This window comes from Pipra filicauda, unplaced genomic scaffold (genome assembly GCF_003945595.2).
Source record: "Pipra filicauda isolate LSUMZ 115617 unplaced genomic scaffold, ASM394559v2 scaffold293_size922472_pilon, whole genome shotgun sequence".
NCBI lineage: Eukaryota > Metazoa > Chordata > Aves > Passeriformes > Pipridae > Pipra > Pipra filicauda.
Window position 1 is genome coordinate 823,972 of NW_024104413.1, and position 23,834 is coordinate 847,805.

The 23,834-nt window shown below is 36.9% G+C and overlaps 1 protein-coding gene across 1 annotated transcript in view; it reads left to right on the forward strand.

Moving 5' to 3' along the window:
* The window catches only part of POLN (DNA polymerase nu), a 94,267-nt gene that overhangs the window by 24,321 nt on the left and 46,112 nt on the right, over positions 1-23,834 (forward strand). The window contains exons 16-18 of the mRNA XM_039382998.1: positions 14,031-14,088; positions 15,597-15,674; positions 16,103-16,217. Coding sequence (XP_039238932.1) covers positions 14,031-14,088; positions 15,597-15,674; positions 16,103-16,217 — 251 coding nt within the window. The remainder of the gene's footprint in view (positions 1-14,030; positions 14,089-15,596; positions 15,675-16,102; positions 16,218-23,834) is intronic.

Sequence of the window (23,834 nt, forward strand, 5' to 3'; positions counted from 1 at the left end):
AGCAAAAGATAAGTGTGAATCAGATACACTGAGAATTCAAACAGAAAAAACATCCCATTTGCTGCGGTGGCTGTGAGAGATGAGGTTCCAAACAAAGATTTCTTTATCTTTCTTTTCTTTTGTAAAGGTAGTGAATCTATCTGTCCTCTTTCCTTTAAGGCATTCAATGGAGTCCAGGAAGGATTTACTTACAGGTTTAAGGGGAAATGACTAGACATTAGGTACAGAGCAGGATTTCTTTTTCAGATACTCTACTGTGATCTTTCAGGCAGATCTACATCTGATGTATGGATGATGTATATTTTTGGCTTTATGTGGGTTTTTCTCGATAGATAAGTTTGTTCACATGAATTTTTATGACTTTTGTGTTGTAGCGACTTCGAGGGGGTTTCTTAGCAGAACTTTACTGCAGTGGCTTTCCATGTATTTATCTATTTAGTTTAACTGTGCACTCTCTTTCTTCTCATTTGGTTTCTTCTTCTACAATATGTGTAGTGTATAAATAATACATTTTTCACAAATAACAAAGTGTTATTGTAGTACATTTTTGAGTAGGGACACATTTGATACTGTAGTCTCCTGACTATAGCGTTGTAGTTCTCTCTTTGCTACTCCATGGAACCTGAGTATCTAAAAGTAAATATAAACCCTAAAATTCTTCAGTCAAATCATTTTGTAACATATCCATAGGCTAGTTATTTTTTCCACTCCATGATGGATTGCTTATGACTATTAGGGGAATTTAATTAGGTTTATTGTTTGAATATGTTATTTTAAATTACTTTTTGTATAAATATACTAGTCTTGTCTACATTAGGATACTCCTTTATTATATTGCTCATAGATAACTTTCCTATAAAATATATTGATGATATTCATAAAAACTTGTTTATGTTCTCCAGACCCATGTTGAAAACCTCTTTCCAGCCTCTCATGTTTTAAAGCAAAAATAAGTCAAGACAGAAGTGGAAGAGCATAAAACCAATTAAGATCGAGCCTCTTTCCGAATGAACAGAGAGAAATCCTAATTTGAGATATAAAGATTGCATAAAATTGGATGTTATAATTTGGTTTAAGATGTAAACTTCAGTGCTAGAATCAGATATTCTGTATTAAGGTTTCTTTCCTCCAGGCTTCTTCTGCAGCAGAGAGAACTGAAATGCTGCTAATGAGTTTATGCGTCTCTACTTCAGAAGCTGTTTGTATCATTAAACTAAAAAGCATAAAGTGCTGGCCTTGAGGGGGCATTTCCTTCCTTTTAGTAACAAAAAGTTATGCTGAAGATAAATAAAATTTTTTACCTTCTTGGAACAAGTGGAAAAAAATAAAAAAGCATTCCTATTTCACCCCAGGAAAAATGCTTTTACAGCTTGTCCAAAAAGGCAAAGAAATAAAATAATTTACCTGTCAGTCAAAGAAACGTTAGCCTTTAATTTGGAAAGCAGGAATGTAATTTGAAGGGGAAACTAATTAGGATATATTGAATGTTAACAAGCTTAAAGAAGGATCATAAAGTACGTGAAATATTGACTATATCTCAGTTTCTTCAACAGACATGAATAAGATTTTCTGGTAGGGAATTCACGATAGAGAATTGCATTCTGGATTTTTAGAAAATGTGTGTTGTAGGTAGTGTTTGGAATGTAAATAATAAATTACCCATCTGGTTTTCATTCTAATGAGAAAGACAATGTCTTGAAGTAGAGACCCCTCTGAGCAATTGCCATCAAAAATTACTCTTCTGTCAATTAACTTAGCAAACCAGTATTCCTGGTTATCCATACTATATCTGTGTTACTTCCCTCCTGGGTTGGTTTTTGGAGTGAATGGACTAATTTTCTCTGAGATAAAATGGAAATGTAGTTTTGGCATAGTTTTGGGATCGTTTCTGGGCAGTGTGGATGAGATGCTGCCTGTTTGTCTCTCTTTTCACTATCCCAGTAGGTTTTACATCCTTAGCATACCCACGTGTGCAGTCCTGGCAGGGTGGATTGACAGGATTGTGTTACCAAAACTATTGTGACAGCTCTCAACCTTCAGGCATTTTGTCCAAGGCCTCATTAAAGCTACAGGCTGATCTGTGATACTACAAATACTCTTTCTGGAAGTTTGAAGTCTGTAGTCACAATTGGATTCCAACAGAAACAGGATGTTCTACGAGGTGTCTTAATAGTGATGAGGAAATTTGCAGTGTCCCATTTTACCACTGTCCCTTTCCTTCACAGCTTTTAGGAAGTTTGGCAGAGCTGATGCAATGTGAGGAGCCAGACAGAAGTCTAGGAGCAAGGATGTAATTGCATCTTTGTTTTTTTTCTCCCCAGAAGTGAACCAATAACTTGTCTGCTTTTGAAGCTGCACTGTTAGGAACATAATTTTTGTAAACTTCTTTTCATACACCATCCAACTGAAAAGAATGTTTAATTGGATGGACAGTATGGGTCTTGCAGTTGCATCCATATCAGAGTGTGTTTTCTTTTTTTCTTTCTTTTTTTTTTTTTTTTTTTGAGTATATTTATGGTAAAGCACTGGGGATAGACACACATAAGACACATGACAGGTTCATATAAAACATGTTGTCAAAAGTCTTCTATAAGGTCACCTAGTCTAACAAAATAGTTTTTACCTAAGTATGCTCTAAGTATGCTTTTACCTAAGCATGGGCTTCACTAAAATAGTGGTAGGTTGTCTTAACAGACATGAGAATGTCTGTGTTTTCTTGGTCCCTTGAGTCAAAGCAATTTAGTGTTGTATTTTCTAGCCAGTACAAACCACTGTCACTCAGAGGAGCTGATGTGCCGTTAGAGAAAGCCAGAGTGCACATCCTGTTTGTTGTGCTTGTTGGTGTTCTCCCAGCATCTCTTGCATCCAGAACATATTTTTGTGCCATGTTTCTTTTCGGTAGATTTATTCCAATACTCTTGAGTCACATGGTGATTATGACTGCACTGCTAGCACTAAAATAGTATCTCATTTTATGAGTAGAGTTTTGATATTTTTACAGTCTCTTTTGTTGCTTTTTATTTTCAAAGTGTCTCAGTGAAGGCTTTAGCATTTAAAGAAACTGTATTTACAGTGTTAGAGACAGAAGTTCTGTTTCCTCTTTCTTCCCCACCCATCACAGTTGATGTTTCATGACAGAGATTGTACTTAAAAATGAGTGAATGGGCATGTTGACAAGAGTTCAGTCCAGTTGCATTCAGGCTGAAATTTTACCCTACCTTAACATTACAACAGAGTGTTCTGAGGTATTAGAGTGACAACTGCAGTATGGAAAGTCACTCTTGGTCATTTCATAACACTCGTGTCTGCTGCTCCAGAACATCATCGTGTTGATTTGTTATCCAAATGCAAGAAATAAGGTTTCTTCATTATAGATCTTTGTTCTTTTAGCATCTCGAGTAAACAGTGGCCTTTTCTGTGATATATGCAGGTCTTTGGCATTCTCTGTTGTGATGCTCCTGATTTGGATACGTTCATTTATCTCATGGTGAGTGTGGTATATCCAATACAAGGACTACACTTGATAGCATGCTTTGGCTCAGTAAAGCTTGTAGCATCATCTGGGCTGTAATTCTGTAGGAACAAGAGCAGTTCAATCCTATATATAATTTTTCTTCTATTTGGGGTTATTAATGTATAGCCATATAAATCTGCTTCTGTGCAGTAATAACATACAAAATACTTGCATTTTATTTATGCAGGATAAGATAGTCTGTCATGATTTCTTCTACAAACTGAACATAAGCACAGAAATAAACAGAGCAGTTAAAATTGACAGCTCAAAAATGAAAGATTCTATACAACTTGGGGTAATATTAGCCAAAGTATTTTTAGCACATTATGAAATATTGACTATGGAGGCTGAATTCCTCCTTCACTCTCCTTTAGTTTCTGAAAAAAAATCCTTGGAGAAGCTTAGATTTGTAGAAATGTAGAATGGAAGAAAAAATGTTCCTCTAGAATTTTCCTGTGCTAGAGAGATGATGGCACTGCATATTTCCACTTGTGGCATTAAAATTAGAAGATAATACATTTCAATACACTATGTATAAATTAAGTTTCAGTACTTAAGCATCTACAGCTGTTGAGTGGGCTTGGTTAAGATAGTTGATTATATGCTGATTCATTTTTACCTTTGAGTTGCCTTTGTGAGCAATGTTTTGGGAGTGCTGCAGACAGAAGCCAAAACTATGCCTTGATCATGTTTTAGAAATCCATGCTGGAATACAGCTAGAGTTACTGACAGGTTATTTTTCTCTAAAATGTGAGTGTGACTGGAGCACATAGCTAACCAGAAACAAAATTAGCATCCTCTTTGCCAAAAAACGACTTGTTTTGATTAATGTAGCTTTCACTACCTAAAGTGATTGTAGTAATTTTAAAGTGATTGTAGTAATATCTATTACTAAATATTCTGTTACAGGAGTTAATCTATGCACTTTGTTGTATCTCTTGGAATTTTATTAAGTCTGATTCCGTGTAGTTTTAGAATAGTTTAAGAGCAATGTTAACATGGTGTTTTGGTTACAAGAAACAATTAGTGCCATTCACTCATAGTCTGTCACAATCTTTGTTCTTCACTGTTTATCCATTCACATTTCAATTCCTGGCTGAGCACTTTTCTTATGCCTGATATTGGCATGTGCAGCATCCCCTGATGTCTGCACTGGACACAGTCACTGTACCCGTGTAAGCTCTGAGGATGTCACGGAGCCCGTGTCCTACTGGGGTTGTTTTCTCATATTCTTATCTCAGTTGATCAGATTGAATCTTCAGCAATGTGCACAAATATATGTAATCTTTATATTAAGTATCTGTGTGCATATTTGTTATTAAGTTTTCTGGTGGTACATTTTGTGAGTTAAGATTTTAGAAATTCTGCCTGAAAAATTGTTTTGTTTTTCATATGAAGTACTCCATTAGTAGGAGTTTTGGATACACACTTTAGGAAATACTGAAAGCTTGGAAACTTATGTTCTGAGGGGACAATTAAAATAAAAATCTCAGACACACAAGTTATGTCTTTTCTTACAAACTCTCAAGAGTGAGAAGTGTTACTATATTCCTCTAATGTCTGAATTCCTTTTTGCAAGGACAAAATATAGTCTAATTCTGATCTCAGCATTTTCATTTCCCTTCCATCAGTTTCATTATGTTGTAGCATAACAAAAGTATTTAAATAGTTTATTTTGCTGTACAGTGTTCTTCTGCTGTACAATCTTCTTTCAATTTGTATGTCAGCAAAAAATACTTCAAAAGATCTGAGAGATCTGACAATACAAAAACATGAAGGGGACAGAAATGAAGAATGATAAAAAGAGAATGGTTTATAGGGGAATATCGGAAGTTAGGTGCATTAAAGGAGACCTCTTGTCTTGGATGGTCCAGTTGTCACACAGTAATGATTTTCCAAAGCTCTGTCATTGGCATTGCAAAGAATTTCAGGAAAATTATCTCAGCAGCTTTTCAACCCTATTATGTTCAGCTTTCCTTTCTGACAACTCTTTTTTTTTCTGTGTTAGTGAGTGGAAAATTTGCCAATTCTTTATTTCCTCAGCAGCTTTTCATGAAACTTCATGAAATTTCAGGCAGAGTTTTGGAGATGGATGCACTCTCTCCAGTTGGGAACAACAGTGAAAAAACATAGTGTTTGTGTAAGTGTCACTGAAGACGAACAGAATAGGACACAGCTCATCTTGCTGGCTCCTGCGTGGCCTTGTCCTTAGTGCTCCTGTACCAGCACAATCATCTGCTGGCTGAGGCTCTCAGGAACTTACTGTTAAGGACCCCTTCAGTGAAATCAGGAATTGTCCTTTCCTCACTGTGACCAAAGAAAGAGATTTTGTGTACTTAGGTTTCTTTTAACTCCTTCCATCAGCCTCCCGTTCACAGCCTTTTAAGAGGAATTCCCTGCTAACATATGCTCCATAAATTCCCCAGTATGTGGAACAATCTTGTTTGAGATGCTAAATTTCACCCTTTTTGTAAAACAGCTGTTACATCTTTTCTTTAGGCAGTAAATCCTTCCAGCCTGGAAATCTTGTCATTTTCTGTGTGTTTAGAGGTCTGGTATTTGTACCTTTGGACAATATTCCCTTGGTGCTGTTTGCTTTAAAGCCATAATATGCAGCTAATCTTCAACTATACAATATTTGCTGGTTCCAACTGCCCCTAAAGGGTTGTTATCTCTGTGCCTTAGCTCTGTCTTTTTCACCAAAACCAATTTATGTCTTCTTGGAGTTCATCTCAGAGTTGGAGCTTCCTGTATTAATGAAGATTTTAACTGAGCTAATATTCTAATTTTCATTCAGGAAAATGCAACAAAATGAGTAATAGAATTTAGTCAGTTTATTTAAGGGAAACAAAAGCACTCTTTGTCTCTTAAAAGATGCGAAGAGCTGTGTCTGTACAAACCCCTTTGCTTGCTGTGCATAGGTTAGCAATTTGTCAGTATGTAACCAAGAATCTGGGCTGAACCCATGATTTGGCAAAATAACTTCTCACAGAACATGTCAAATCACTAAGTTAGTAAAATAAGGTATTTTTTGTCATTTTAAAAATCACTCATCAAATCCTTTTTCATGTCCTGCTACATCTTTATTCCCTGAGGTCATTGTCAGGTCTAAATTTCAAAGCACAAGGCAGAAAGAGGATTAGTAATAGGAAATCAAATACACTGTTCTTATGACCAACTCTCTGAAGTAAAGAAATTAATAATTTTGGTTGCTCTTTTTTTCTTCCCTTGTATTCCCTTTGAAAGCTACTTAAGCTTGTGGGAAGGAGATGAATTCCTTCTAAATTTCCAACTTTTCTAACCCCTAAAAAAACCTTGATAATTCTGTGCTCTGGCTGAGGCAAGAGGGGAATGCATTACTTTTGAATGATTGTTCTCTGCTGAAAAAATGGTAACTAGTACCAAAAATGAAGAAATCCTTTACCAGAAGTCTGCATCATCCTGTGGTTTTTGGCAGGGAAAATAGATGTCCTTAATTTTCAACAAGCCACTAGGTGGCAATTTCAGACAAGTCAAGATTTGCTTAGGAATGCATGTACACATCCATACCAGGCTGGCATTGCTTATGTGACCCTGTTCATTTTCCTATTTTCTCTATTTATTGAGATGCATGGTCTATTTTAAAAATTAGATCTTCAGACTGTCTTGAAATTGTGTTTCATATAGAAGTCAAAGATATAACTTCTTATTCTTTTACAATTATAAATAAATGCTTGCTATGGGCAATAATTAAATGCAGCAATTTTCCAAAAGGGAAATCTGAAGAGGTTTCTTTTAATTATTTCTGCTGTGTAATTTCTCATGAGTGAGTTGCTTCTGACTTTGGAGATGCCAGACAAATTGAGTGAATTCGAGGTTGCAAGTGCCCTCAGGATTCACAGTCTTCTTGTTCTGCATTGGAAGACTGCTCCTCTGGGCAGGGTGCAATTTTCCTTGCTGGTTCTCCAGCAGCTTTGGCCTGCAGCAATGGAGCAAACAGAGTGTTGAGGCTTAAGGAAGTAGCTCACTGACCCTGTGCTTACATTTCTTCTCAGATGGATTAAATGAGCTATGAGAGCACAATTTGTCAATAGGTGCAGTCCCATGCAGAGCAAAAAAAGACAACTGAAAAAGAAGGAGTAGAAACAATTCTGAAGAATGAAATAAATGGGAAAAAAATCCACTACAAGAAAAAAACCCCACCCAATCAGAAATATGGAACTTAAAACTCAAGGGAGTTGTCATCTACCTGTCTATTGTCATTGTAATGAAGTCTGGTCTTACAGACCAAAGTCTTACTTCTGCTCCAAAAGTATTACAATGAGAGTCATCAAAGAGGTGCCATGGTTTTACAAGTTTGCTTTGTGTTTCCTTGTGTAGAGTGAAGTTCTTGTTCAAAGAGAATAGTTGTGGCCTAATTAATTTCATAAACTTTTTGGAGAAGAAGATACTAAGAGAAACTCCAGAAATTTTTGGACTTACAATGCTCCACTTTTTGGTGGAGTGCTACGTTTCATGAGATAAACTAGAATTTTGCAGCCCTGAACTTTTCTCAAATGGAAGAGAAAATCTGGGTTTTTCTCAAGTATGAGAAAATAATTGGTTTCCTAAAGCAACAGCTATTAGAGTAATTAAATCTAACAAGACCACAGTCCCAGTAAATATTCTTGCTTGTAAGAAACGCAACTAGTTTTTGCTATTTGTTGGCAGTGGTGGCTACAGTAAAACAATAATTAATTCCTTTATTTTGGTCTAATGTTTGGCACCGTGCCTCACTAACAGCAGGTGGGTTAGTCACCACATCAAAAGACATGTACAGAATGACTCCACCTGATCTAACTCCTTCCTTGTGTCTGTTTGGTCTAACTCCTTCTTGGTTTTAGCCTTCCCTCATGACACATCTGTCCTGTATACATTTGTGAATGGATATGCTTATCTTAGTAGTAAGTTTTGTCTCCATTCTTATTTTTTAGTAAGACCTTAGAACAGTGTGGGAATTAGTCAGAACCAAATATCCATAGAAAACTCTGCAGCCACCTCTGTGTGTTCCCATTTGTTTCAGTAACTGTTAGATTGTTTTGTTCCCCTCCTTGCAGTTTGTAGGTCTTCAGACAGACACATTCCATAGATATTTAGAAATGTGGCTCTGAGCAGTTAGTAGATTAATGAGACATTTTCTAGTAAAAAAAAAAAGAATATGTATATAGCTATTGATGGCTTTGCATACACAGATGGGCATCTATTCTGAGAGTCACTGGGGCTGACTGAGGTTAATTGCTCAAAGAAATAGCAATTTATGCTACTGAAAATATATATCAGGAGGAGGAAGAGAGAGGTATGGGTTAGATGAATCCATGTAAAAAACTGTAAGGAGAATTATAATATAGGAAATATGATCCACAAACCTACTTGACACAGAGTAAAAAATAATTAAAATGCACCACTAGCTTCTGTGATTAAGTGAAGTCTAACTGTACTGACTTCAAAGGTAATGTATCCAATATATATCTGTATACTGTAGTGCTTTGAAAGAACCAGAGTAACATACTGGTTTTTAACCTAGGAAGGAATAAAAAAATCAGTGGGAAATGTAGATGTAGAATTTTGGATACCAAAAATGGAAAGCTCAAAAGAGGGTGTAACTGAACTGAGATGAAACTCATCAAACTGGGAAACTGTATATTTGTTTGACTTTTATTAGGTTTTGTTTTCCTTGATAATTCTACTCTCCTTGAATATGGTGAATTATGTTATGGATTAGAGCATTGTTTTTGCAAGGCTTGAAGCTGTGAGGCTTTAGCAGAGACATGAAGAGTCCATCAGTTCTGAGTCTCCTTGCCAAAGTGAAGTCTGTCATTGCTTCTGAATGACTCTGTGTACACAAGCAACAGCATAGGCAAGAATGTACATTTCTTCACCTGAATCAACAGGTAAAAGTAGAACAGCTTTTAATAAAAGCATTTTCAAACCCAAGAAAACAGGTTTCTAGTTGTGTGCTAAAACACTAGTTGGGATATACCAGGATTGTCAGTGAGGATGGATTATAGTGGCAAAAAATGTGATTATGGAGGTAGGAGGAAAGAAATCAGCAGTCTGTTTTTCAACATGTACAGTTTTAATCTAGTGTTCCTAGTGAGATTTAATTTTTTCTGCCATGCCTGCTTTTTTTCCAGCATGGTGTCTTCCGAAGGGTTTAACTAAAAAACAGTGATCCAACAACCATCTAGATGCTGGGAAAATGTGTTAAGTAACTGAAAGTGTAAAAGAGGTGATGAATTGATGGAGTGCCAGGTCCCTGTGTGGCAGTTCCATTGCCAAAGAAAGGTGTCAGCACTGGACACCCAGGAAGAAGACAGCCAGTCTGTGTTTGTCATACTCAAAGTGACTTTAGTGCAAATCGGATTCAGTGCTTTTTTTTCCTCTAAGTTTGGTAACTATATTACCAAATTTAATCTTTAATCATTTAATACTTGCGGAGGAGAAAGAAAAGGGCTTTACTGACGACAAAACGGTGAAAAAGTAAAGGGTACAGATGTAGGGTGAGGTTTTTTCAGCTTTCTAGCTGTCATGATCTGAGATTCAACCAGTGTACTTTATATATATAAAAATATATATTTCCTTAACATTTGCTTGGAAATGAAACCAAGTTGTCCTATGACTTTCCACTGCCTCATACCATTGAAGACTTCAATTTTATCTCGTTCAGAAATCATGTGAAGTAGAGAGAAGACAATAGGTTGTCACTGGGATACATGACTTAATCAATTACAGTGATGCTATAAAAACAGAATCATAGAATCACAAGATTCTTGAATTTTGTCGGGACTGCTGGAGATTGTCTAGTGCAATCCCCCCTGGTCAAAGCAGTGCCCACTAGAGCAGGTTTCTCAGGACCATGTCTAGTTGGGTTTTGAATATCTCCAAGGATGGAGGCTTCACAGCTTCTCTGGGGCAACCTCTTCCAGTGTTTGACCACTGGCACAGTAAAAAGGTTTTTTTTATGTCTAAATGGAATTTTCTGTAATTGTTTCTGATCGGTGCTTTTTGTCCTGTCATTGGGCAACAGTGGCAAAGAATCTGGCTCCATATTCATTACACCCTTCTGCCAGGCATTCTGAGTAGTCTCTTGACCTGCTGGTGATGCACTTCCTGATGCAGCCCAGGATGCTGTTGGCCTTCCTGTGTACAAAGGCTCATTGCTGATTCATGTTCAAGTTGTTCTTCATCAGGATCCACAGGTCCTTTTCTGCAAAACTGCTTTCCAGACTGTGAACTCTGTGGGATCTGTGGGATCCTGATTAACCCATTTCTACAGCCTCTTGAGGTCCCTCTGAATCACTTACCTGATGTATCGAGCACTCCTCAGGGTTTTGGATTGCCTGCCATCTTGCTGAGGTTGCACTCAGTCCTGTCATCCAGGTCACTGATGGAGGTGTTGGGCAGTATTTGCCTCTGGGGTGCCCCAGTAGTGACTGGCCCCCAGCTGCTCTTTGTGTCACTCACCAAAGGCCTTTGAACCCAGCAGTTCAGCCAGGTTTCAGTCCACCTCACTGTCCACTTATCTAACTTGCACTTCATCAGCTTCTCCGAGGCTTTTATGAGCGATTGTTTTGAAAGCCTTGCTGGAGTCAAGGTAAACAACATCTGCTGCTCTCCCCGCGTGCACAGAGCTGGTCACTGCCCTGCAGGAGGCTGTCGTTGGTTAAGCACGATTTCCCCTTTCTAAATTTGTGCTGACTACCCCAGGTCATCTACTTGACTTTAATATGTTTGCAGATGTTTTCTAGGATTATTTGCTCCATCATCTTCCTGGGAACTGAGGAGAGGCTGATTGGCCTGTAGTGTTCTGCATCTTCCTTCTTGCCCTTGTGGAAGAAAGGAGTGACAGTTGCTTTCTTCCAGCATTCAGAAATCTCCCCTGATCATCACAGCCTTTCAAATATACTTGAAACTGGGACCTTGACTTCATCTCTCCTGTCGATTGGGGCCTCTTTAACTTAATTCTCGATTATGGTGTTGGTTTTTACATGTTTTTAATATTTTTTTTAATAATGCTAGAGTCTTCTTGTTAATCATCTACTAGAATAGCTTGATGGTTTTTTTCCCCCTCACTCAGAAACAATGAACAGAAGTATTAATAGTTAACTTTCATAACCAGATTTTCTATCGCAGTGTTTCAAGTATATTCCTATTTGTCTGTTGGAGCATGATTTTTCAGAGAGAGCACTTTTGTTTCTCTGTAACTTCTAGCAAGATGTGAATGTCCTTTTCTAACAAATAGGGGATAACTGTCAGATCTCAAATTGGATCTGTGAAGGTTTTTCTATAAATACTTGAAATAAATACTTAAAAGCAAAAAGACAGGCTGTATTATTATGTAGTCCAAGGTGCTAATGTATCAAAGCCACATTAGTTTTCCACGTCTGATACAATAAAACAGTCACCTGACTCAAGCAAAGCAAAGCTTCCTATTTGGAAGGCTCTTGTGAAATTGTCTCCATATTTCTTTGTTCTTTTAAATATCTAGAGTAAATTTATCTCATCAAATTTGATGATCTAAATCTTAGAATACGTCACCTCCAAAGGGATCTTAGGACAACTTGTAAGTATGTGTCTTATACAGATAGATTGAGCTGCCCACTGGAGATTCCTGTCCTTGTCTGCTGGCTGTAGAGGGATTCTAGACAGATAGTTTAGACCAACCACTTGCCTAAAGACATCCAAAATTAGGTGAGAGGAATGTGATAAGCTATTCCAGTAGCTTAAAGTTGAGCGTTACAACTTTCATGTTTCTTGAGCTACCTCTTTTCTGCAGATTTATTCAAATTATGAGTTGTTAACTAATTTACAAGTGAAAGGACATCTTGCACTTGCAATTACTAGTGTTTTTCAGAATTATTAGTAACACTTTTAAAATTGCATTGGAAGCAGACTTTGTGCATATGCTCTCAGTGAAAATAAGGTAGCAAATATAGCGATTTATTTTTGTGTTGTAGATAGATTTTGAAATACCTTTTTTTTTCCACTTTGTTTACGATTTTGAAGCGAATGAGATAAGGAACAATAATCAGTGAGAGTAATTATAAATAACTCTAACCTGTGCTGGAAATTATCTGACGAAGTGAATGTCACAATACCAACGTAGACCCCAATGAAAAGTTCATGCAGTTATCTCTACTGTCAGAATTATTCTATAAGTCAGAATTAAAATGTTGTGGGTTTTTTTTTAATATATGTGTAAAGTTAGGCTCCCATATTCATGTCCAGATACGTAATAAAGGACTTAATTTTCTGAACTTCTGAGGATCTACCGTGGCCACTAAAATTGCATATTATTCATATGAACAAGCACTGATTCTCCCCAACTTACCAATGGAAATCGATCGTTGCCAATAGGAATGTTAGTTTTGTGCATTTCGTATGGATGGACTGAGAGCAGTGTTCCTAGTTTTTTCCCGTGCTGTGAAAATATTCTGAATATTATGTAGTAGTTTCCTATGTCTCTCTCTGTATGTGGCTGTGGCAGGTGTTCAGCTTTAATACATTTAATTATACATCTTTAAGGATGATACTAAGACTAGAAACGATACTGTTCTGGTTTGGGAATTCTGTTCTTTTACTTCTGCTTTAAATTTCAATAGCTTTTGCTGTCTGATTACATCCCTCTTAAGTTTAAAATAACAGTTTTGGGTTCAAAGTTGCATAGAAAATGATCATTCTGATTTGGGAATTATATACCACTATTCCCACTCTCTGAATTCCCAGTATGACATACAATTAGTATGTTCATCTAATTCCTGAACCATTTGCAAATTAATTGCATGGAATCACAAAATCAGCTTGATATACATTAACTCTTGTTTCTAACCTTTCTAGATGAAGAGGCCTAATGACACAAAATAACAGAAGGGAGCTCTGCTGTGTCTCTTTTCTGCTTTACTGGGGGTGTGTGAACCCGGATCTTGAAAGAAAAATTTTCTTCTATTCCTACTCCTCCATATTGGTTGATAAACATAGCTCTCACTTTTAATCTGGACTGATGTGCTGTAGTCCAGAAAGAGTTCCTTATTTATTTTATCATGCATTTCAAAAAAAGGGGGAATAGATATTGGAAAAATTTCTAGAGGCTGAAGAATACTCTGTTCCCTTAGCCTTGAGGCAGAATTCACATGTTCCTTTCTTGAAAGTAATGCACTGTATCCAAAAAAACACAGGTTAAAAGAAGAAGAAAATTATTTTTATTGGATTAATAATTATCTTCCATGGTGCACCCAGAGATTAGGATTTGGAAAGGCTACTGGTGAGAAATTGTTCTGAGGAGCTTCCAATTGTCAAGGAAGAGCGAATATTCAAAAGTGGCTGTAGATGCAGAGTGTGAAGATTCCTTTGAAAGGCGAAGTTGTTAATCTTATTTATTGTATGGGAAAAACTTGTTGGCATTAGTATCACTAATGTTCTTATAGTGGTTTTAAACTGTTCAAAAACATGTTTTCATAAACTTTCACTTACTAAGCATCTTTATTTTTCTTATTTGTAGAACATTCAAGGTATCTCTAAACATCCAGTTAGAATTACAAAGAAACAGTACATAAAAGGTAAAATGTGGGGTTTTTTTAATGAGTTATATTATATTTCAAAGCAGGCAAATAGCTCCAGCATTAACAAACAGAATAGATGATTGATGCTTAGTTATACATTATCATTTAAACTGATTACTTCTGCTGGTTGTTCCTGAAAACAAATTTGCTCTTTCAACATTGATCTAAATAGTTACAAAATTTAGATTTTTTTTTTATTTCCTTCGGCTACCTCACTGTTTCTTTTTCCAGATGAATTATGCATCTTAAATCCCTTAGATATCCTAGGGATGATTTTGAGTGCATTCAGCTCATGAGGCTTTGCTTGAGGAGCTGTTAAACCTAAGCCGTTTAGTACAACTAAACACCAGTAGTTAGTCGGGTGGGTTGTTTTTGTTAACAGAAGCAAATTTAAGGGAGACGATTCAGAGAGAATCAAAGTAAAGTCTAGAAAAGCATGAACCAAAGTGATAGAGAGAGAAACCCACAATAGCAGATTCAAGTATAAGAGAGGTATTTTGGAACATAAACTCTCCTTGAATGCCTGCAGCCACAGCTGGGCAATGCTGCTCATTGTGGTGCTTGGTTCTCAGCTAAGGGCAGGCTTTGCCTTTTCACAGCTGTTCAGTTCCTGCTTTGGAAATAACACAGATCATAAAACAGGAGGCTAGGGAAGATAATGTAAAATTTTGACATTAGCTTTATTTTATCCACATGGTTCATTTTTATAAGCATTTTTTAAAAGTTATTATAAAAACTGTATGAGCAGGGGCTGTATAAACCTGAGGTGCCAGAAATAACTGTGGCACATGAAACTTCCTGGAAATTTTGTTAATGAACCTGTATAATATGTGCTTCTCAAAGATGTAGTTTCTAAGTTTTTCCTGTATCAAGACACTTATTTTTTCCACTTTTATGTTGACTAGATTGATTCTGTGACATTTCAAACTACCATCCTTCTCTACACCAAATCAAGTGGTATTCCCAGGATGCCCTCAGTTTCTAGTACCTTATCAATGTCCATTATGGCTTCATTATTGGGGATTTCTATCATTACAATCTGGATGCCTGTGACAGCTGTATGTTCTCAATATCATATTCCCCTACCACCTGTAACTCAGAATTTGATTATTAACACGTTGCTGCAGCATGTGTTCAAAGATAAGAAAATACATTTTTTTAGTTCATTTTTATAGACCCTTCTTTATGAATGCCTCCTTTATTAAGTAATCCTTGAATAATATTAGTTATTGCAGATATTTGTTACCTCGTGTTTCGGGAAGGGTTTGGATTTGATAAAGGAAGTGAGCAGTACTGCGAGGATGAGTATGGTGGAGATAAAGTTGTACATGACTGATATACAGAAATAAGTGTGATGCTGGCAGTTTTTACTATGCAAGGTTGCTTGCACTGCCATTTCTCTGGTGTTAGTTGTGTGCTTGGTAAGTCATTTGCAAACTCCTATGGTTTTCAACACAGTATTTTTGGACTGGTGTTTGGTACTTAAATGCCTATCTCTTCTCTAGGAAAAGAAGAGGACATAGTAACTATTTCCCCAAGAACATTGTTTGTTTCAAAAAAAGGATGTACATTTTTAGCAGCAGGTGAGATAGTCTGTGTCATTGTTCTCATGCATATTAGTATTCGCAGTTCTGTCATCTCTTTTTTCCCCTCTCCTTGGGTGACATATTTTACAAGGTTGTCAAATCCCTTAGTATCACTTAATATTGTTATACGATGTGTACTCCTTACTATGCTTCAGAACTGGATGATATTTAAGCCTTGTCAGTAGAAACAAAGAGCTAATAAGATTAATTGGCACATGAAGAGAATGAAGGAATCAGGCACCTTGTGATCCATAGCTGGAATGTAACTTCTTCAGGATGAGCTTCTTATAGGCATTTGTCTTTTTTGAGCATGAGGAAATGATTGAACACTCCAGGCTTACATTTTAATTTGTGATAGTTTGGTTAAAATGCAGGTATGATTTTATTTTAGAGCAGTAGATTCATTTTAACACTCTGTTTTCTAGATTTTTCTCATATTGAGTTAAGGATCCTTGCTGACTTGTCATCTGAACCAGAACTTTTGAAACTGTTCCAAGAACCTGAAATCAGTGATATATTTTCCACATTGGCTTCTCAGTGGTAAGAATAAATGTTGCATATTTTAATAGTAATTACACAAAATAGTAAGTATAACCTAAACTATTGTATTACTGTGTAATAACAAAAGACTGTATTTTGCTACAGTATCTATTTTATTATCTATGGATGACTTGGAAAAAGTGATACTCCAGTAATTTAAAAAAAAAATAAATTCTTATCTCCATATCCAGATTATTCTTTACTGATTTCTTCAGCATTCAGATCGAAAGACTAACTATCAAAAAAAAAGGTGAACTATTAGTTACTTAGCTGTTGAAGGTGTTTCTTATTGTTGTTCATATGATGATGATGCCTAAAAATCTCACTTGAGACTGGGACTCCCCTTGTGCTCAAAAGCTCCTGAGCATTCAATAAGTGACAGGATAGATGTCAAGAAGCTTGCAGTTTGAACAGGTCAGAAAAAGACTGAATAAAATGCTGTAACATAAAGCTGTCTGAACAGAGTGAAGTCATGTAAATGTCATTCAATGTTCTTATTTTCTCTTTGTTTTCCTCTCTTATCTTTTTATCTCCATTTTTTGTGGGAAGATTGTTAGCTGAAAATGAAAGCAAAAATAGATATGATTGATTCAGCTCAGTTCTTATCCTACAGTTTCTAAATAGCAGACATAGCCTTCCCAACCACAGTATTTCCTACCCACTTAAGTAGTTCAAAGAATCTTAGAATCCTAGAATGGCTTGTGTTGGAAGGGACATTGAAGACCATCTAGTTTCAAGGCCCTACCATGGGCAGGGACACCTTCCAGTGGACCAGGTTGCTCAAAACCCCATCCAACCTGGCCCTGAACACTTCCAGGGATGGGACATATTTTCTAACACGCTCTGAAGTCATGCAAAGAAACAAAATGGAGCTCACATTATAATTATCCTGCTACCAACAACTGAATCAGTGCTTGAGGCACGTGCATTCTGGGAGAACACGACTCAAGACCACGAACGTTCCAACAAAGAAAGATGGAAAGATCCCCTTTATTTTGGAGTTGCTTATAGAAGCTTCTATTGATCCTATAATAAATTCTTAGCTCTAGATGATATCACTGGAACCTCGTGATGGGGTTAAATCCTTATTTTAGTTCGGTGGTTTATTGGAAATGTATGCATGAAGATGAGTCAAATTTTGTCTCAACTCTGGGCACGGCTCCAGAAATACCATTCTATTCAGCAATCTCACAGCTCTTGGCAGCCGTCAACCTCTTACCGTTGCTACATGGTAGCTTTAAATTTAATGAAATATTACAGGCAAATATCTTTATCAGACAGAATTGTCATGGTGTGTCTACAAAATCATTACATAATGATTCTGCTGACTCTTAAGCTTCAGGAAAGCTAATGCTTGGAAGAAACTCTTTTGTCGGATCTATTATATGACTGTTATTAATCACAGAAACATGAAGGATGTGTTTAATCTCACCTAAATCTGGACATTTGTCATGTACTTGGAGAGATTCATTTGACCTATTGTTGATGTCCCCTGTGTAGTAAGATCGATTGCACCTTAAAAGTGACTTCTCACCATTGAGAACAAAATAGATTTGGGGTGGCCAGCTCAAATGTAGGCATCTGTGTTTGTTCTGACAATCTGAATTCCTCCTATTGGATCAGCTCCTAGTGAATTCACCTTGGAGTTTTGAGTTTTGTCCTTAAGCCAAGGAGAAGACATAAAATTACAGACTTCACAGATGCTTTCCCGTTCCAGATACTTATTCATCTCTCATAGTCTGCTATTGATAAATAAAATCTTCATGGCCAACAGTTGACTTCATTGTAGTTGATTCCGCTCTGTTGGTATTAGAAAAAGTTGTGAGAAAAGCAAAATAAACAACAGACCTTTTATCTCCTCTTGGTTTCCTGATTTTCTCTGGGTCTTAATCCTTTAAAATCTGAGCAAGTGATGTAGTAAGGGACATAGCAAATGTTTTGTTCTGTTTGAAGGAACTGGATGTTCTTTTTATTTCTAAATATTTTCTGACATATTTTGGACAATTAGAAAACTTTGACCAAAAAAGGTTTTTCCTCTAAGAGATCTATAAAGAATGGATTAGTTTGTGAAGCTCCCTCTCAGAAGAAAAAACTGAGATAGTGTTAGGGTCTGATAGCATTTCAGCTTCTGAATGCATGTCAGTTGGTATCTTTTAGCAGATTTTCTATACCTAAAAATCCTTGGACTGATGAATATTAAATCATAAAATAGAAAATAATATATTATTGGACAGAAATCTGAGCCACACTACAGAATCCAGCCAAGTTTTATACCAGTTTATTCACTTTTTCTTCTAAGCTTCATGGCTTCTCCACTAAAATGTAACTCCACTCCTTAGCTGCCCTTCAGGTTAAAGCCTTCTATCTGAAATCCAACCTTTTGAAAAACCTTTACGGGCTTTTTATAGCATTTGGCAACGAATACACATGGTGGGCAGTTTCTGCAAAGAGGTGAGCTCTATGAGTTTCTGATGGAATTAAGATCTCTTATGTATAAAAGCTTTCCTTTCATAATTTGGTTAGGCATGCTGTACTGTGATTCAGCCTATCCCTGGGACCTTAGAGGTGCATCCCTCTTGGAAACCTGTTGGATCCACGTTTCTATTAAACATCATTCATATGGAATCTTTACACTGGTCAACAGTGCAGGGTAGAGGTGCATAAGGATGTGTCAGCCCAGATATGTCTATAAAGTGTATGCCTATACTTTACAGGAAAAGGCTGAGTGGAGGTACTAACTTTCATGCTAAAATTCAGTGTCATGTGCAACACCACACCCAACCTATTACCCCAGCTGAGATGGAACTTCTCCACAAGGCTGTGCTAGGGTCTTGTGCTCCTGTGGAGAGCTCACAGGGACAGCTCATTTCAGGAGTGACACAGCCTCCACCACTCTGGGCTTCCCTGTACTGTGCTTGTCTGTTTGCTGTAGACACCTCTTTAAGTATTGTGTGTTCTCTTTGGCAGAACTGTCTTGAAATTGCTGTTCAGATAAAACCCTCAGAAGCTGCAGTTGACTACCACAGGAGCACAGAATGGTTTGGGTTGGACGGGGCCTTTAAAGATCATCTACTGCACCCCCTGGCCATGGACAGGGACATCTTGCACTTGACCAGGTTGCTCATCTCTGCCTTGTACAGCCAATATATTTTCTGGTCATCTAACATAGTTACCCCAGCTAAAACTATGATATAAATAGATTTTAATGTTCTCTCTTATATGCTTAGTACTGTTCCTGCTGTTCTCCTGTCTCTGTGATGATGATCATGAGGTATTACCACAATTATCTTATAGTGATTATTGTGTTATGGCTTATAAATAGAAATCCTTAAAAGACAGGTCAGCATCTGCTATTACAAGAAGGCGAAGAATCCTTTATGTTAATGACATACTTGCTACTGAACACATGACAGAGTTTCAAGGCTTGCCTAAACTTTTGAAAATTCATAATAAAATGGATTCCAGCTACCTGCAAGATCACTTTGTGTTATATTGTCTTGATGCCCTGTGAGAGTTATAGCCCTTTTAAATCCAAATCATCATCCCAGTGCTAACGGTGACGAGAGCTGTCCTGGCAGCTGTCTGACCAGCCAAGAGACCTGACTGCCACTAGACATCCAAATGACAACAGATCTCAGCATGAAATTGCTCTCACTTCTTTAATGTAGCTTTTACACAATAAATGAAAAATAAGTAATTGTATTTAAAACGCTGTTGTTGGGCATATTTTAAAATCACTTTCAAAGATAGATGCTGAAAACGAAGTTTGCAGTCTTTTAGGTAATCTGCGATTTATTTCTTAATTAGAGGTTCAATGATTACCAATCCTTTCCAAACTGTTCCTTTGTCACCCATCTCAGTAGGTTGTTGTTCCTCTATCACAGTATATGCTCATATTGACCATATTGGGTCAAAATCCAGGAGAAGTATCTTGATTTAGGTAAGCACTTAAGCACACCATAAATACGTGATTTCATCCTATTTGACTTATACCTACTTTCCTTCCTGAGTACTTTTTTGTACTGGGCTAGTAGTGCTTCAGGGTTCCTGTGACTCAAGCATTAAGCTATACTTATAATATTTGGGCAAGGCCTTTCTTCTGTTTCTTTAGAATCTGTCTCAGAGAACTGGATATTCCCAATAGTGACAAGTTCAGCTGCATTTAGCAGAGCACAGGGTCCTGAGGGCAGCCTGGCCTTACTAATGCAACTATATTTTATGGCCCTGAACTGACTTAGTCATTTTAATCTTGGAGATGTTGTCACTGTGTTCCAGTGTTTGCTACAGACATCTCTGATATCTGCAAATTATATTTATGTCCTATATTTTAGGTTATTGAACCTGAAATAGAACACAAAACCCAATGTTGGATTGCCAAGCTCTGTATTCATTGACAAAATGTGCATCTGAAAGGGTGAAAAAGGCTCTGTGTTGACCACAGAGCCATCTAGGAGAAGTTAATGAAACATTTGAATCAAAGAAGTTTGCATTTGAGCTCCTCTTAGAAAGCTGGAACAGAATGTCAAGGACACTAGTGGTCCAAACTCTATACCTGCTAGATAGGTAGTGTTCTTTGAAAAAAATTGAGCAGGACTCACTCTTTTCAAGTGGCTGTGGCCCAGCTTTTGTTTTATAAGAACTGAGTGCTTGGAAACCTCGGTTCAGCCTGTTAAATCTTAGAGTATTCAACTCTCTCCTTGCAGGAAAACACCAAGCAAGGCCAGACTTTGTATGTTGAAGCTGAGTCTGTTCAGCAAATATTGTAAAGTTGAAATAGTTGGATTTTTTTATTTGAGAAAAGATAAAATTTAGACATGATAAACACATGATAAAAATCTTCAAATATATAGGAGGTTATTGCAGACAGTTGGGTAGAGAGTTGGCTCACAGTGTTGTAAGGGATGTTTCAGTTAAGTCTTTTGAATACTAAAGATGATAAATATGGAGATGCATTATCTATAAAGGCTGTGGAATTTCCATCACTGGAAGGAATGAGACAATTAGACAGATATTTCCAAGGATAGCTGAGGCAGTTTCTCAGTCTCTCTCACAACTGTCTTTTATGAAACTGTGATTTTATTGCAGATTGCTTGGAACATTCAGTTGAAAAAGGGATTTCTTTATTTCATTCCCATTGGGGAGATTATTAGTTTTTATTTAGTGATTGTTTAATTCTGTTTGTTAGTAGTAGCTACAAGGACAAAAATCAAATATTTATGACTCTCACCTGAGTACTCTAAATAGAATAGTGAGTACTTTCATGTTTGTTCTTCTTCTGAACTCAGGGGGTTTTTTGCTGTTTTAGGGTGGCTTGGGATTGATTGTTTTTGTGTTGGGGTTTTTTGTTTTGTTTGGTTTGTTTTTTTTGCACAGTAGTCCTATTTCTGTGTGATCTTGGAGGATGCCAACCTACCTTGTGGTCCTGCAATTAGTGTGCTTTAATTCCATGTGACTGGGAGGCAGAGTTGTGGATGTGAATCCCATCAGGTAAAGAGACAAGTGAGTTGCTGTCCCTCAGAGGCCAGGCAATAATTCCAGAGTGCCAACAATTCCTTCTTCACCTTACACTAAGAAAAAGTCAACAAATTCAAACCTGATAGCCAGAAGCTCTCAATGTGATCACATTTCCGAAATTGAGTCCTACAAGAATCTCTGAGGAGGTCAGGTGGGCTCAGAGTGAGTCTGTGATGAGCATGTGCACAATGTAGAATTTTGGGAGCCTATTGAACTCTCAGAAGGGAAATGTTCCTGAGGTACCCAGAGAATTCAAGGACATCCAGAATTGTGGGGCCACTTAACGGAAAGGGATTGGTTTGCTGGTTTGGATATAAGCATCCACATTAATGTCTTGAAATTTGTCTGGGTGTCACAGTTCCTTATGGAAGTGCCAGTATAAGTTTGTAAGAGATGGACTTCCACTGAGACTGTCATAGAGAACTGACCAAAAAATAAATGTAGGGTTACTGCTCTAAGGAAGCATCGTCCCGGTAGCCAAGTCAAACTAAGTCGGTAGATGGAGCTTCAAGTGTCTGCTTTATGTTTTAGTCTGTAGAAAATTATTACTGGGTTATGCTTTTACCTAGTGAGTGATTCCTAAGGCACCCATTGGCAAGTACCAACAAGATATGTTTGCCATCTCTAATCTTCTTAGTTTCTGTTTAGATGTGTTTGTCATAAATGTCCTAGCAGATTTATGAAACCATTTTGCCCTTTCTAAACTCTAACTATGAATTAAACTGTAAAACATGTAGACTCTATATCCTCATAAACCACGAGGTTCAAAGACCCTGTAAGCAGACTCTTTACAAATGGATTGAAGGGAAAGTCCAGAACTTCTATATCCAGCAATTTAATTATGAGAATACCTGGGTGGCTTATAGTCTTTAGGAACAATATTAGCATATGAAACAAAAAATGTTCTCTTGACCACATTAGTTCTCTGAGATTTAATAATGTTTCTAGATTGTTTGTGTTGATTTAATGTTATCTTTTCATGGTAAATATGCCTTTTCTTTAGATGATATTTGCTATTTCAGAAGGGGAGGAATTAAGAAAGATATTTAGTAAATTGCTTACAGTATGATCTACTTGCAAGCATAAATCTACTACTACTATGAACTGTGTATTTTCATTTCTGTGAGAGCAGAGAGATAATTGTCCCTCTGCACAAACTTTTCCACATAGTGATAAATTACCTGGGTATTTTCTGTCATATATTCTAGTTAGGTTGTCTGCTGGGCCAGTGTAAGTTCATTATAATAATATCCAAGTTGGCCTGTGCCTCAGAAAAATGCCTTTGTAGATAAAACTGTTGGACAGTTGTGGGTTAGTGTTTTAACTTCTGTATTCTTTTTCAGTTTGGAAATCATAGAATATGAATCAGAGAACACACAAAAAGTTAGCCCACGTGCAATGAGGTTTCTTTATATTCTGCAGAGAATATGAAAAGAATATAAAGAATAATAGAGAAATTTAAATAATCTCTACTAAAAATACTTATGTTGTACTATGTAGTAGAGGAATATCTCTAATACTGTTCAATATGCAGATGTATTTGTGTATTAAAAGGTAATTACCTGAATAATCTGATAACTGCTGCCATTCTAGTATGAAAACAGGCATTCTCTTTAAAGTATTAGTTTCAACCTCTGAACTGTAATTTAACCTGTGCACATTAACTGCTGTTGGTGAATTAAAGTAACAAGGTAATTAGTGGATACTCTTTAAGGGTGATATTTGCTCCGATTATACCAATGAAAGGACGATTTGTGACAGTTGTGTACAATGCTTACACTCATGGCAGCGTTTGAAAGAAGGCTGAAGAATTTGATAGTGGCCTAGTTGCTCATTTCACATTGAGATCTGAGTTTTGTAAAATCCAAACCACAAAATACTCCTCTCATCTGTCATCTGTTTCCTCATATTCATGCTGTTAGTGCTTTCTTTTGTGTGATGCTGGAGAACAGCATGAATACACATGCGTCTTCCAGGTATTGAATTTACCTTCTAGTAAGTACTGGACACAATAACCGTTCACCTGAGCCTGTGTGGCTTTCAGAGTTAAGAAAAAATGGCTGCAGATAAGAGGACGTGTCTCATTATTTCTTTTTAGCAATT